The sequence below is a fragment of the Erpetoichthys calabaricus genome, chromosome 3 (assembly GCF_900747795.2).
Source record: "Erpetoichthys calabaricus chromosome 3, fErpCal1.3, whole genome shotgun sequence".
NCBI lineage: Eukaryota > Metazoa > Chordata > Cladistia > Polypteriformes > Polypteridae > Erpetoichthys > Erpetoichthys calabaricus.
Genome location: NC_041396.2, coordinates 211318338 through 211335418, shown reverse-complemented (window position 1 = coordinate 211335418; position 17081 = coordinate 211318338). Strand labels below are relative to the sequence as shown.

Genomic DNA, 17081 nt, shown 5'->3' with positions numbered 1-17081 from the left:
AGAAATATTTTATTTCTATAATTTCCAAATGATTTAAATGTATAATTTCTTTCTGGGGCAGCAAATTGGCTCAGTGGTAGCATACTGCTGTCTCACAGTAAGGACACCAAGGTGTGCATCCCAGGTCTTCCCTGCATAGACTCTGCATACTCTTACTGTGTCTGTGTGAGTTTCCTCTGGATGCCCTAGTTTCTTCCTACTTTCCAAACACATGCAAGTTTGGTGAATTGGTGAAGCTAAACTGCATTGCACCTTAGCTGGGTTGGGCTCCAGAAAAACAAACCCCCCAACTTTGGTGTGGATTAAGCGGGTTAGAAAAATGATGTGACATTTCTTTCTGAAGTTTTAATGAAGAAAATCTAAATAAAATAAAAAAAAATGCACTGATGAGAAAATTCACCATGGTCACAATACAGACATTAGCTTAATTCATATCAAAAATGATATTTGAATACACTCCAAATGTAGCACATGTTTTCATTAGTATGCTTTTAAACGATGACTAAAGATGACTAAAGATTGTGTGTCTTTAAATATTTAAAAACAAACTTTTTTTGTGTGTCACATGTTATTGTTGACACAGATTTAAACTTAATGTCAAATTTCAGATTATATAGGACCTTCTTTCTCTATCTTAGAAATGCTAAAAAGTTAAGGTTTTCAAAATTCACGTTACAGAAAAATTAGTTTATTAATTTGCATTGAGGGAATAATTAGGACTTAGGGATCAGGTGTCTGGATCTCTTAGTGCAGCTGTAAACTTTGTCTAGAATCTTACTTTTAACCTTCATACTTTCATTTAAAACTGCTACTGTTAATAATAATAAAAATTATTTTATTTATATAGATACTTCGAAGGAGAACCTCTGCGTTTTTTCCCAGTCGACTCTGGGGTTCATCAGAAGTGTGTTCTGGCTACTACTCTGTTCAATGCTTGCATTGATTGGGTGTTGGGCAGGGTCATGGGGTCCAGCAACTATGGGGCATCTGTTGGTGAAGAAAGATTCACTGATCTTGACTTTGCTGACGATGCTGTAATCTTCACAGAGTAAATTTAGGCTCTGATCAGAGCTCTCGAGAGACTGAGCGAGAAGTCCTAGTGTCTGGGCTTGTGAGTGTTCTGGATAAAAACCAAGATTCCGGCCTTTAATGACCTCTTGGGCACAGCCATCAGCAGTGTGCCTGCCTGCAATAGATAATGTCAACCTAGTTAAGATGTTTGCTTTCCTTGGCAGTAATATTCATGTCTCTGGTGACTCTTCGTATAAAGTCAGTAGACAGATTGGGAGAGCATGAGGGGTCATAAGGTCACTGGAAAGGGGTGTGTGGTGCTCCAGATATCTCTGAAAAAAAAGGATAAAGGTCCAAGTCCTTAGAGTCCTGGTGCTCCCTGTTTTGCTATATGGTTGTGAGACATGGACACTATCCAGTGACCTGAGACAAAGACTGGACTCCTTTGGTACTTTATCTCTTCAGAGAATCCTTGGGTACTGCTGGTTTGACTGCTGGTGTCGAATCAGCGGTTGCTCATGGTGTCCCGAATGAACAACATTACCTGATTTGTGAGGGAGCATTAGTTATGGAATTATGGCTAGGTGGCACGATTCCCAGAGGGTGATCTGGCTCACAGGATCCTCATTGCTGAGGAACAAACAGCTGGACCAAGCCAAGGGGACACCCACATAATACCTGGCTGTGGCAGATGGATGCTCATTTCCGGAGGGTGTGACTGGACCACATGTCTATCTGGGGGGTTGCCAACTGGGATCCTGCATAGTTTTGTCATGGGGTGGGTATGGCAATGTGCTGTACAGTACATGCTCTCTGACCTCACCTGACCCAATTTTTAAGAAGCTAATTTTCATGAACAGAAACATTATTAGCCCGCAATAATAGTCACACAATTGGGCTGCTATTTTTCAGATTTATGCTTCCGGCTGGCACTTCCTAGACAAATTGAATGGTGACTCATGGAGAGTATGACTTGCTAAAGGGGTACTCCCAATACTCAGCCAATTTTTTGGAAGATGTTCTCAAGCTAATGGATTTGGTATTACTAATTAAGGGGATATTAAAGGAAGTTGCTTTAGTAGACTCTCATTTAACTTCTTTGCATTACTTTTCCTACTTTTTTATTTTCTTTTGTACTTCCCATGTTTGTGCCATTTTTATTGTATTTTTCCCTATAACTGAGGCACTTCTTTACACCAGGGAGATTATCTGCTTACCTGGCTAGTAGCTACTGCACATTTACTTTGAATACATTCTTCTGTCTCACCGTTTTCCACCTACTTTTATCAGATCCACCCCAAAAGATGTGTCAATAAGCACTGGTGAAAGCTATTGTGCCAAAGGCTTAGTTGAATGTAACTGCTATAGGTGGAAAATGATTTGACTCACTGTATGTATTAAAAACTACATTTCCCCTTTTTACTCCTCAGAAATTAATTACAAAAAATTTGAACAAACTAAAGTGTACAAGCTATGTACCTCCATGCAAAAGAAACTATAACAGAAATAATAAAAAACACTAGATGGCAGTAATACCTTACACAATTGGAATAGTTAGTATAAATGTTAAACAAAGCTTGATTCATCAAACCCCGATTTACAAGCATAATTTAAAATATGCATCTAGTACAAAATAATACAATATAATGCACTAATTACAATTATTTCACTGACTGCATAAACAAGGAAACATATGAACCTTCTACATGGTATATAAAACAAAGCTATTTTCCATTTCTTCAGCATATTAATAACTCTTAAATTAATCTAAAATAAATTAGTAGAATTAATAGTTGTCTGATGCCTACATAAATAAAGCAAGACATGAGCTAATCTAGAAAGTCACTGATGTTATTAATGCTGTCCATGTGGCATGAAAAAATAGTTTATTATTGAAAGTTCTTAAGTTTACAATGTGCATAATATACCTTTATATACAGGGATCATCTTCTAGGCTCGACTGAGGAAAGTGATGCCACTTAGGGACAAGTAGAGGCGCTTTGCTAACAGTATGTTCTCTTTCCCCCCGCAACACCAAAGAGAAGCTCAATGAGGGCACCAAAGCCCAAACTTGATGCTCTGAGCAGGCTCTGTCCCTCCTGATCGAGATGCCATGAAAAGGATAGCGCCAAAAATGTTTGCATCTTATTTATAATCAGGACTCGTGATCAATTAAGCAGAGATTACTGGGTTGGAACCCCAAAGACTCTTCCTGTTCTGATCTGGTTCCCTACCACCGGTCACACTGTATATATCATAAGCACTCAGTGTATTATTTACAAACAGAGAGCTTGCCCATGCCAATAGCAAATCATGTGAATGCAACTTCACACATACTGTATAGCATGCGGATGTGATTAAGAGGTTTAATTGTTCATCCTAAAATTTGGAAAGTCAGAACACATTATCTAATTAACCTTGAACCTTGATGAAAGGGATGGTGATTCTAGTATCTCAGAACATATGCCCTCTTGGGATTTTTACACATATTTCAGTGTCTGGAGTTTATAGATTATGGTGCAACACTCAAGGTAATCTAGTGTCTAGCACCTTCCTAATCTTTCTAATGAGAGATTAAAGGGAAAAGCCTAGGCTCATTGAAGGTCATAGAAAGGCTATACATATTCAAACAACTAGCCTGTAAAAAAGTGGTGTGTAGAAAGACAGACATCTTTGATCATACAATGCATTGAATGTTGAAGCAGATAGACTACAGCAACACCAAAGCTAGATGAATGAAGAATGGATAAATGTTACTAATTTGAGAGATTTCAATTTCTAATGAAAAACACAATTCATGGCATCATAGTTTAGCGAAAAATAGAGAAACAAAATAGTACAAAAAAAGAAAATTAACAGCTGTGCTGCTGTACTTTTGCTGCAGCCAGCAATGCTAGACACCTCAGGTGGACATAGCCAATAAGCTTCCGAATCTGTAGTTGTAGGATATTACCCCATTCTACATAACAGAGTTGCCATTGGCAGAGATCAAGGGGTCCAGATGCTGTGATCAAGGACATCCAAAAGGGAAGTCCCCAAGAACACAATGGATTTAAGGTCTCGAAGAAAAGGCTAGTTTTTGCAATTGAACACTAGTATTCCTCAGGACAGTTGTGACCACAGTAGCTGTATGGTCAGGTCAGTGTGAACAGTGGGCTAATGGCAGGCCACCATGCTCTAAGACCATTTCCATGGAGCCTGTTTGCTTCACTGTCCTGTTGCTGATGGACATTTTGTATGCCAGCAATTTCAGCAGTACTACAAGTAGGAGATCTGAAAGGATCTCATAGATGGATCAGACTATTAGGTTTATCCAGTTATAAGGTGGAAACATGAGAACAATCAGGTTTTGGACAGCCATCTCTCCTGCAGTCATGAGACATGGTAGAGCAATTTAATTCACAGTGTCTAGGAATACTAGCACATGACATGCCCACCTACAGGATGCATATGATCCTCTCCCTTGCTTCTGGTGACAATCAAGGAATCATGGAATGTATATGAAACTAAGTGTAGCTTTTGTCTTTGTGTGATGTAAGCTTTAATTGAAGTTTTTTTGTTAAATGTAACCAAATCAAACATTCTTCTACCTGGACCTCACTGGCTAAAAGTGCCCCTTACTTGCTTTTGTGTGGCAAGTTTCAATGCCTCACTACGCAAGCTATATTGCTTTTTCGGAGGACTAAAATATGTTGAACATTATTTTATGAAAGTAAACAAATTACAAACATAATTTTCTTATTCCAGAAAGGGCTATATTTATTATTTATTTAAATCAGTTTACATCAAACAAAGATGAATGACAAAATTCACTTATTACTAAGGACAACCAATAGAAGAAATAAAAAGTGGTTTTGTTAAAAAAAAAAACTCCCCGGTATCCTTATAATAAAAATATTTTATATTTCTATAGTTGTTATACTATGTGTTTTTATTAAGTTTAATGTCACTGTTCTCTGTGCCCACTGTTATAGACTCATTCATACAGGCAGACCAAATATGGTACACAGGAGCACAACAGCAGCATTTAGAATTGCCGAGCCAAGCACAGGACTAGAGAGCCAAAGACAATTGGACAATTGAATAGTCAGCCTAAAGACAGACTAGTATATTTCTGTCTTCTGTCAGTACACCATCTTCTTTCCTTGTTGGGAGAATGAGAACTGTATGTAGGCATTGTGCTATTCCTGTATGTTTGAAGGTGGGGTTTGAGTCCTGTCCTGTCCTTGTTTGGATACAAGAGAAGAACCTGCACATGGAGCAATCTGAATATAAGGATGGAACTACAGCCAACAATTTGAAGCTTCCGGGCGGAAGAGTATTTCTTCCGTCCGAGGCAGAGCAGAAGATTATGTCTTCTGTCCGGCTAAAATCCTTTCAGCATGGCAACGAAAGATGGCAGGCTGCGTAGGTCGAGCCTCCCACATTGCTCAACATGTCTGTCATAAGCTTCCCGTTTGTAATGCCGCGTGAAACCGTCAATAAAGAGCTAGAATTATCCTAACTTGTCGTGTAAGCTTGTAACCGTCATTTTGCATGCTGGGTGGGATAATACCTTTTTAGTTTATAATAATTTATAATTCAGGTTAATTAAAACGGCGCAATATAAAAGAACACATTTCCAGAGAGCTAATATAAATGTCTGGCTTATAACATACAGTACTTGTATGTTCACACAACATAAGCTATCTCTATTCAAGAGCATGTCATGAAGCACCCGAAACTTTAATGTGTTTCAGATGATTCCCTTAGATGTGTAATCCTAAGAGTTGTGCAAATGGTATTAAAAGTACAGTAACAGAGACATACATTCATTCAAAGAGATTCATAACTAGAAGTTTTTAAAGAGTAAAATCTGTAATTATCATTTTTTTCCCCCAATAATTACCATTTACTGACTAATATTAATATGCAAGGTTTTCCTGGCTGAATCAAACCAGTTCCGATGTTTTTGCGTACTCTTTGTGAAAGTTTGGAACTATTTATCTTTTTATAAATTAAAGAAATTAAAAATATTAAATCATTAAAAAATAAATAATACTGACACAACAAGAAAATATCACTTATGTATTTCAATAGTATACAAAATATCCAGAAAAGGAAGTCAAGAATAATCTGGAAACATATCTGAACATTTAAAAAAATCATAAAACCAAGTGTTCATTGTTTAAATTGAAGAGGTTCATTAAACAAATAAAATTAGAAAAATATCGATCATTGTCTGCAAATACATATTACTAAAATTATTTAATGCATAGAATAAAAATTTTACAATACCGTGTTTCTTAGTTGTTATCTGCTTTTTTTTTTATTGTAGGAGTACCATTTTTTCCATTTCCCCTTTTACTACAGTGAGCTTTAAAGGACAGTGCCACCTTGCTTCCAGTCAAGACATGACAGAGCAATTCATAGTGTCTGGCAGCCCTAGCACAAGATGCTATTTTGCTGTGCTTTGTGTGCTGTTTTCCAGAACAAGTGGAACACCATAACAAACTGAACCCAGACTAGCAGACAAAATGAACAGACCTTAAAATTACTTAACCTGGTCAATGCCAGGTGCTGCTGCTAGTTATAAATAATACATAATGTGTTAATATTAATAGCTGATAAATAGAAAGGTGAGAAATGAGGATATATATTTTCAGATTCCTTTTTTTCTGAGAAGTATACATCTTGAGGATTATTGTTTAAATTGCAAAACTGAGTATTATTGATCTAGATATAGTGTAATTAACTTTAAATATTATTTTTGATTTTTTATAAATTTTCATTAATATATATTGAATTATTGATTCTGATCACAGTATAGATTACATTGTCAGTGATTTCAGAATTACTATTAATCAAAAACGTTTTAGAAATACATGGTTAAATAGCTCCCAATATATATCATCAAATAAAACACTGAACTTTAAAACATTAAACTGTACTGTATTAAAAAGCAATACATGTCAGTAGTTTTCTATAAAAAGTTTTGCAGTTTTCAATCGTGATTTTATTAGCCTCCAATGAAATTAGGATTACAATATGCCCAGTTGGCCAGTGATTTTGTTACTTAAAATAGTAAGCTAGTAGTTAAAGTAATTTTCAGACAGAATACTATAAACAAAAAGTGCTAAAACGAGTATGGCATATGACATATGTTTTAAAATATTTTTTAAATACTTTTATTGAAAGAAAATAATCTTTTTTTCCCCCAAATATGTTGAGCAAATTCTTTTAGGATTAGTAAAACATTGTTTTTTTTTCCTTGGAAACTTGATAAAGATCTAAATAATGGTTAACACAATTAATTTTTGAAAAACAGATCTTTGAAAAGAATCCAGTACTTACAATGTAAACATTACTACTTTACATTACAAATACAATAAGTTTACTTACGAGTATTAAACTGATAGTCAGAAGCATCAGACTTAAAATCTGAACTTCGTTCTGATAAAAAAAAAAGAAATAAAAAAAAGTAAAACACACATACACTGTACAGATAAACATTCATAAATTTAAAATTATTTAAAAAAATGAAATATCAGATAATAGTAAATGTAAGACAGTTTTAAAAGAAGGTATGTAATGAAAACAAATTACCTCTTGGTCTCTCAAATGAACTTGAGATAGGTGGTCTGCAAGATGGCTTAGTTTTCGGATAATTGACCTGAAAGTAGAAGTCAATTGGAGAACAATCACAGGAGTAAGTCATACACTAAAGATACTGCAAAAATAACGTTATACACACTGTACTTTTTGTTTGCTCTTAATATGGCTCTTTTTCGTAAACTGTGCTAGCTTGAATGTTTTCAGAATCAATTAATACTGTATATTTTTGGCCTACTTTATTTGGAGGCTGCTGGTCAATTTTTATTTCCCTCCTCTACTTTTATATTCTTGATTTGCCAACTTAAGAGTTTTTGATTACTAGGTTAAATTCTTTGAAGTCATTGAAGACTTGAAATCAGAAAAAATGCAAAACTGCTATCAAGCGCTAGCAAAGATCAGGATGTGCTTATGAGTAGGTATATGCAGAGCTTAAATTAATTAAATGCCAACATGACTTAAAAAGGGAAGCTATTTAACCGGTTTATGTCCATTAAAGATACAAGTGCTGACATGGACTAATATGTTAAAATAGGACTTTGAAAAACTTGAGACAATGATGTTGTGCAAAATGTTACGGTTTTTTTAAGTGTATACTTTTAATACCATGTTCAGATTTTCTATGAGCAAGAAATTATCTGTAAAAATATTTTATTGGTCTCTTATAATATAACCAATGAATAGGAATAAGTCATTAAAACAGAAATAGTACTAACAATAGCAATCACGCACAACCATTTTATGCATATTTTCACTGCAAGGTAATCATTAACAAATTCTATATTACATGGTTAAAAAAACACTGTCTATACAAAAAGGCACATTAAAGTGTACTATGTGCTGTGTAACACATTATCATATATGAGAGTTTTTATGAATTTGGTGGAACTTAAAAAGTTCTAAGACTGGGACTGTTACTGGTAATCCTACTGTCTCTTAACTATGCTCAGGTATCCCGGAGAAATAACTTTCTTATAAGTACAGTGATGTCTAATGCAACCACAGGACCCCTAAGAAGGGAAAGAGAATGTTAGAGAATTAGTAAAAGCCAAAAAACATAATTTACTAAAATTAAAAAGAAATACAAGTAGCTGTACTAGACAGTTAATTAAAACTAATGAAAAAAGTTCTTGCTGAGGTCTATAGTGGATCTCTTTTATTGACAACTGGATTATCCCAGAGTCTGGAAATCCTATAGTACATCATAAGTTACGGTCATACTTGCTTGGTTGAGTAATGATCCTTCAGCAATATTTTGAATTGATTGCAGTGCAGAGTAGTAATACACACATTTCATCTGTTAAATATGCCACAATGTACCCTTGCATATTGCAGAACTAAATTCTGCAATCCAAGATGTTCATGAATAATGCCCATATGAATGCATGCAAGTACAATGCTTATTTTATTACATTTATGTAACATAGCTACAATGCAAATAAGTACAGTGTAACATTTATGTAATACTTTAAACTTAATGGATTCTAGGAGTTTATAATATTTCTAGTATTAGCTACTTCATTCATAGTTAAGTCATTTGTTTCTAGATCTTGCTTTTTATTTTAATAACTAAATTTATGCCACTATGGAAATTTTAAAAAATCCATAAACACTTTAATAATCAACAATAACAACAAAAATAGTGTTCTATAATATATTGAAGATCTTGCTAGAATTGTGAAGCAAACCTTTCTTGATGCCCGTCTTGTGTTTTCCGAGTCATCGTTTGCATACATGTCACAAAAGGAGTTAAGTATATCATACAGATCTGCTGCTGCCACTGGTGGCTCCACATCACCTAAAAGAATTTCAGTAGCACGAATTTCCTGACAGTAAAATCTGATAAAAAAAAAAAAATTATTATTAAATTGATATATTTTTTTTTTTGCAGTCTTGCAAGAAAACTATTTACACCTTATGTATAGTTACCTCTAGAAAGAAGAAAATTCAATGGTAGTATTTGGTGAAGGAGGAAGGAACTAAAGATGGCAATGAAAAGAGTGACAAAATGGAAATGCAACAGGACCGGAAGAAATACCTGGAGAACAGGGAATACATGTATTGTAGGATCTAATGCGGAAGGTATATGTACAGGAGAAAACACCAGAGGAGCAGTGTGATTTCACACATTTATAAAAGGAAAAGGGAAAAATTCAGGATTGTGGAAAAAACTATAGAGAGATGAAGCGGATGTAATACACAATGAAGATTTTTGAAAAGGGTTATAGAAAAAACGCTTAGGAAAGAAACTAACATAGAGGAGGAGCAGTTTAGTTTTATACCAGGGAGAGGAACAACTGATGCAGTCTTTGTATTGAGAGAGCTCATAGAGAAGAATCAAGAAAAACATAATGGTGTTTACTGATTTGGAGAAAGCTTATGATAGAGTGCCCCATCAAGAAGTCTGAAAGTGCATGAGAGAGAGAGGAGTAACAGAGAAGTATGTGAGGATTGTCCAGGATATGTATGAATGGAGGGAGGACTCGGGTTAAAAGTAATGTTGGGGAAAAAGACAAGATATTAGATAAAGTAGGTCTGCACCAGTGATCTTCTTTAAATTCTTTCCTCTTTTATCTGGTTATGGATGTGTTGAGACATGGGATAATAGACCAATCCCCCGATTCTTTCTTTTTGTTGATGATATTGTGTTGTGTAGCACCAGAAAAGAGGTAGTGGAGATGATGTTGGAAGAATGGAGAAGGGCTTTGGAAAGATAGAGGACTGAAGATAAATAGTAAGAAGACTGTTATTAAAAAGAGTGGATAAATTTAAATATCTAGAATCACTGGTAGCCCAAGATTAAAAATTAGATGCAGAGATAATCCATTGAGTATAGTGTGGATGGAGTAATTGGAAGAAGGTATCAGGAGTATTGTGTGATCAAAGAATTAAGGCGAAGGTTAAAGGTAAGATTTTTAAGACACCAGCATTGATGTATGAAGCCGAGATATGGGTAGTAATGCAAGAAAATAAGTTAGATGTAGCAGAAATGAGAATGTTGAGATGGATGTGTGGAGTTGCAAAAAAGGACAGAAGAAGAAATAAGACAAATCAGAGGTACAACAAAAGTGGCAGCGATATCTAAAAAAGCACAGGAAAGTAGGTCAAAGTGGTACAGACGTCAAGTGGTGATGAGGACAGACAATGAATTGGTTGGCAAAAGAGCAATGGGAATGGAAGTACACGCGAAGAGAAAGCCAGCGAAACTAAAGAGGAGGCGGATGGATAGAGTAAAAGAAGATTTAAAGGAAAAGGATCTGACTGGGGAGGAGGTGCAGGACCAAGCTGTATGGAAAAGGTTGTTTAAGCACATCAATCCAACATTGAGGTGGGAAAAGATGAACAGGAAGAAATATAGTTAACTCTAGAAATAAGTATATTAACAATATATTTATTCCCTGAAGAAATGCATCTCAAGTATAGTTTCCTAATGAAAATGTCTTTTTCCCACATATCAGGCACTTAGTTAAAAGAAACATTTTCCAACCTTTTCTCTCTGTCTTCTGCAGAAATTATACTTTCTGTAATAAAGGTATAGGTTGTGTTTGTAAACTGTACCAGTGTTTACTTGATAGATAGATAGATAGATAGATAGATAGATAGATAGATAGATAGATAGATAGATAGATAGATAGATAGATAGATAGATAGATAGATAGATAGATAGATAGATAGATACATACATACATACATACATACATAATTAATTCCCAAGGGGAAATTCACATACTCCAGCAGCAGCAGCATACTGATAAAAACAATATTAATTAAAGAGCAATAAAAATGTCGTGCAAGTTGTTATATCTTGCAGTTTAATACCTTTACGACCTGTTAACAGAAACTGTCTTTGAATGTTCTGGTGCAAGTGTCCACGATCCTGTACCATTTGTAGAAGAAAAGAGGGACAAAAGCAAATGTGCAAGACAGCTGAAATCTTTAACAAGACACTTTGCTTTTGAATAGCTAGTAACTATTATATACAGTATATACTGAACAGAAATCCACTGATGTTTGTAATATTCTGTATCACCTTCACCACCTTCTACAGTGCTTTAATGTTGAGGTAAGCAGGTGCCATAACAAAACATTCAACCTCATTAACTGAAAACACAACCAACTATTATTTAATGTGTCTTTAACTGTTCAACTATACAAAATTATTAGCAGAAAATATTTTCAGTAACCCTATACATTTCTTTTTATGTTGTTTACATTTTTATTTCTTCTGAATAATTCTTGCTCAAAGAAAAACATGACTTCCAGATTAATTACTTACTTTCTGTTGGCATCTTTTCGTTCAATTAGTCCTGTTCCTTCAAGAGATATTCCAGCAAATAATCCACGGGATCTGCAGTAGGTATACACAGCAGCAGGACTTCGAACTGAAACATCACCTTCAATGTTTCTTTAAAAGATGATAGATGACATGTTAAGCTTATACAGTTGTAATCCTTTTACCAAGTTTACTCATGGGCAAAATACATTGTGATTGGCTTGTTTACCCTAGCATCATTTGTATCCAATAGACATTCCACGAGTAAGAGGTCCATGGGTAAATAGGCATTTAAAATATATATTTTGTGGACAACTACAAATGTATAATATATTATATATATATATATATATATATATATATATATATATATATATATATATATATATATATATATATATATATATATATATATATATATATATATATATATACAGTGGAACCTTGGGTCACGAACGTGCATCTGTTCACGACCACACACTCGGGTGACGAACAAGCCAGTTTCCCTTCCGGTTCGTATGTGCTGATGATTTCCGCACATGTTCAGTCTCTCCCTGTGCAGGGAGCGAGCGAGCGAGAGAGAGCGCAAGTGAGAGAGAGCCCAAGCAGAAGAAGTAAACATTACAGAAGAAGTAAGTAAACATTTAGTTTACTATTACACTGTGCATTCTACGGTATAATTAACTATTTTTGCGCTTAAAAATCTTTAAAAAAATATATATTTACATACAGTTCGTATGGTCCGGAATGGATTAATTGTATTTACATACAATCCTATGGGGGAAATTACTATGGTCGTGACCTGAGGTTCCACTGTATATATGTGTGTGTATATATATATATATACACACACACACACACACACACACACACACACACACACACACACACACACACACACACACACACACACACACACACAGTGGAACCTCACTTCACGACCATAATTTGTTCCAAAACTCTGGTCGTAAACCGATTTGGTCGTGAACTGAAGCAATTTCCCCCATAGGATTGTATGTAAATACAATTAATCTGTTCCAGACCATACGAACTGTATGTAAATATATATATATTTTTTAAGTTTTTAAGCACAAATATAGTTAATTAAACCATGGAATGCAGAGCGTAATCTATAATAATAAAAGGCAAAGCCCTCACTGACTGACTCACTCACTCACTGACTCACTCATCACTAATTCTCCAACTTCCCGTGTAGGTGGAAGGCTGAAATTTGGCAGGCTCATTCCTTACAGCTTACTTACAAAAGTTAGGCAGGTTTCATTTCGAAATTCAAAGCGTAATGGTCATAACTGGAACATATTTTTTGTCCATACACTGTAATGGAGGAGGCGGAGTCACGTATCGCGTCATCACACCTCCTACGTAATCACGTGAACTAAAAACAAGGAAGACATTTACAGCATGAGTCACACGCGGGAACGAAGGTAAATTACGTTAATTTTTGACTGTCTTTTAATACTGTGTGAGCATACATATTAACACATGTGCAATTAAACGTGTGCATTTACGGGGTGATTTCTCAGGCTTAAAAGCTCACCTTTTATCAAACACGGGAACAAAGGTAACTGACGTTGTTCACTGTCTTTTAATACTGTGTAACCATACATATTAACACATGTCCAATTAAACGTGTGCATTTGCGGGGTGATTTCTCAGGCTTAAAAGCTCGCCTTTTACTAAAAAGGTAAATGCAAAACTATTTTCAATCATTCTATGATCTGCTTCTCACAACTGAAGGCACCGTGGCTGATGTTACGTCACTTGCTGTCCGACCATAAGCTTTACCTGGTAGGTAGCCGGACACTCACTTCACTCCCTTTCGGGAATTGAACCTCTGAGGTTTTCTTTTGTTCTTAATTAAAATTTAAAACCAATACTTCACCGCTGCTAAGCCCCTCTAGCGCTGACGTCTGAGGTTCGATTACCGTAAGCAAGTGCAGTGAGTGTGTAATTACATTCACGGCATTCGTAGTCTGATTCACAATCTGATTGTATGGGTGCTTACTTCCAGGTAACGCTTACACTTGCCCACCAAGTCAGCTCGAAGTGATCACTCGAGTAAAGGCAGCTTCACAAAAAAAATGATCCTTAACAAAGTGTTATTAGTATATTTTCCCTCAATTTAAAAACGTTTTATTTTCTTCTTAATAAAAATTTAAAAGCGCTACTTCGCCGGTGCGAAGCGCGTGGATTTCACCGACTGACACATACAGACATATTCATGAGTGCAGGTACTTCGGAAAGAAAGCACCGCGTAAACCTGAAGTTTAAATTAACTTCATACACCTACAAAAGGTTGCCATTCATTTCAGGCAAGATTGCTTTTCTTCTGTACAACTATACGTTGCATTCTCAAAAGAGTGTGCATGCACGGCTTCGGATATAGATATATATATATATGTATGTCTATATATAAATATGTAAGCTTATAAGTACTGCCTTACTTCTCTTTAAGAAAGGAACATGTAATGATACTTGATTTAAACGATTCCATGTCTTCCTGGGTTTGCGTAGCTTATTGTCTAAAAAGGTGAAACCCTCATTTATAAAACTTTGCTGCAGATGACTTAGCTTATTGTCAATATCTTTACACGTTTTTTTTAACAGTTATTGACTGAAACGTGCTTTCACGAAAAAAGTTAGGGCTTTGCTACAGGATACACCCTCCACAAGTTAAGCAAGTAAAAATAAAATATATATTTCTGTTTTATTTAAACCTTTTAAGTTCGTATGCATAGCCCCATTTGGCTGTTTAATTTTTTTTTTTCTTTCTTCAGTAATATTTAATCTCCTTAAAGAAAAAGAACATATCCATTTTACTTTTTTTCTATCTCTGTAGTAATATTTTACTGTAAAAGAATAACCAGTATTTAAACTTTTTATGTTACTTTATACATTTATTTTACACAATGTTGACAAATTAATAAAAAACATACATATTTTGGCAGGTGCTGCTTTCATTTTCAATAAAATGAAAAAAGCTCTCCAACAAAAAACGTCAATAAAGAAGAAACAGTTTGCACTATCTAAAAATCAGAAACCCTCATTTATAAAAGTTTGCTGCAGATGACTTAACTGAAAATAAATTAATAGTTCCTATGTGTATAATACATATTTATCTATTTTACTTATGCCTTTATTCCACCAACTTACAACATCTGAGGTACAATTTGTTACATTACTTTTGTTTTTTGCACAACATGCAGGTGAAGTGACTTCCTCAGGGTCACACAGTGGTGTCAGTACCAGGATTTGAACTGACAAGCTCCGGGTTTGCTGAAATATTACTGAAGAAAGAAAATAAACGAAAACGGGCAAATGGGGCTATGCATACAAATGTCCATCCGTCCATTATCCAACCTGCTATATCCTAAATACAGGAGCCACTAAGTAGATATGTATATATACAGTATATATATATATATATATATATATATATATATATATATATATATATATATATATATATATACAGTTTATATATATATATATATATATATATATATATATATATACAGTTTATATATATATATATATATATATATGTATATGTAGATATGTAAATTTGTATATGTATATATATGTTTATGTGGATGTGTATATACGTATGTATATGTAGATATGTGTATATGTAGATATGTATATATATATCTATATGTATATATATGTTTATGTGTGTGTGTCTGTGTATATTATATATATAAAAGACAGCAACACTCATAACAATGACAACACAATTACATTGACAATCATGTTACGTTATTTTTAAAATGTTTCCTTTTTTTTTTTTCATAACCTCTTTAACACACTACTTCTCCGCTGCAAACCGTGGGTATTTTGCTATATATATATATATATATATATATATATATATATATATATATATATATATATGTGTGTCTGTATGTGTATATACAGTATATATATTTATATATATATATATATATATATGTGTGTATGTATGTATGTGTGTATATGTATGTGTATATATATGTTGATATATGTATATATATGTGGATGTCTATATGTATATATATATATATATATATATATATATGTATATATGTAGATATGTGTATATGTAGATATGTATATAAATGTTTACATAACCTCTTTAACACACTACTTCTCCGCTGCGAAGCGCGGGTATTTTGCTAGTAGTAAACTAAATGTAAAAACATTCAATAACACAGAGAAAACTAACACTGCAATAGTTCGCACTATAGCGCTACCAGCCACTGGCTAAAAACACTTTTTTTTGTTTTGTTTTTTAATGAGTTTTAAGCACAGGGAAAATTGAACATTTGAAAAAATCTATAAACCACCAAGAAAAGTAACATTGCAACAATGCACGCTACAAACCGATCGCTGTAAACAAAAGTGAAAACAAAATCAAGTCCAGTGCATTCTTTAACTGCCTTCCTACCTTATGCGTCCAGCCCCATCTCTCTCACGCTGCCTGTGTGTGTTCGTGTTTCTCTCTCGCTCATGCTCTCTCTCGCTTGCTGCACAGGGAGAGACTGAACACGTGAGGAAATCATCGGCGCGTATGTACCGGAAGGAAAACTGGCTTGTTTGTCACCCGAGTATGTGGTCGTGAACAGATGCAAAAGTTTGGCGAACTTTTTGGTCGTAACCCGATTTGTACATGGTCCAAGACGTTCGTGACCCGAGGTTCCACTGTGTGTACATATACATATATGAGGCTCACAGTACCTGCCTTCCACCCCAAAACACGAGGCAGAGTATTAGTATTTTAGCAAAACCAGCTTTATTCAGCTTGAAAAAGGAACGGCACAGTTATTTATTGTAGCGTGATCTGCCACTCTACTATACACAGACACAGCAGTCAGGCAGGGTCGTGCAGGTCATTGATCAAGTTATCCTGTTATCTGCATTGACAATGTACGTGCTCCTAACCTTGCATCACCCATCGAGATCTTTTCTGTTTACTTTGGCGGAGAGACACAGCATATCTGTGAGTCTGCTATTGCCCCGTACAGACGCGGAGATCGCACTTCGGGACGCTCTTCGGCTTAATGTCTAGTTGTGGGAGGTCCCAAGAGAGTTTACAAACCTCACATTTTCTTGAATGAGTGCCGCATTAATAGGAATGTTTCTTGAACGAGCATCACTGAACCACATAACAACGGCTTTTTCAACGTCTTCAAATGCAGCAGTACAC

General features: G+C 34.9%; 1 protein-coding gene across 2 annotated transcripts in view; it reads right to left on the bottom strand.

Annotated features, from left to right (window-relative positions):
• sh3yl1 (SH3 and SYLF domain containing 1) overlaps positions 1-17081 on the bottom strand; it is a 75979-nt gene that overhangs the window by 8739 nt on the left and 50159 nt on the right. For both annotated transcript variants that reach the window (XM_028797751.2, XM_028797753.2), the window contains exons 6-9: positions 11879-12007; positions 9291-9441; positions 7597-7663; positions 7393-7443 (exon numbers count right to left, since the gene is read on the bottom strand). In XM_028797751.2, coding sequence (XP_028653584.1) covers positions 7393-7443; positions 7597-7663; positions 9291-9441; positions 11879-12007 — 398 coding nt within the window. The remainder of the gene's footprint in view (positions 1-7392; positions 7444-7596; positions 7664-9290; positions 9442-11878; positions 12008-17081) is intronic.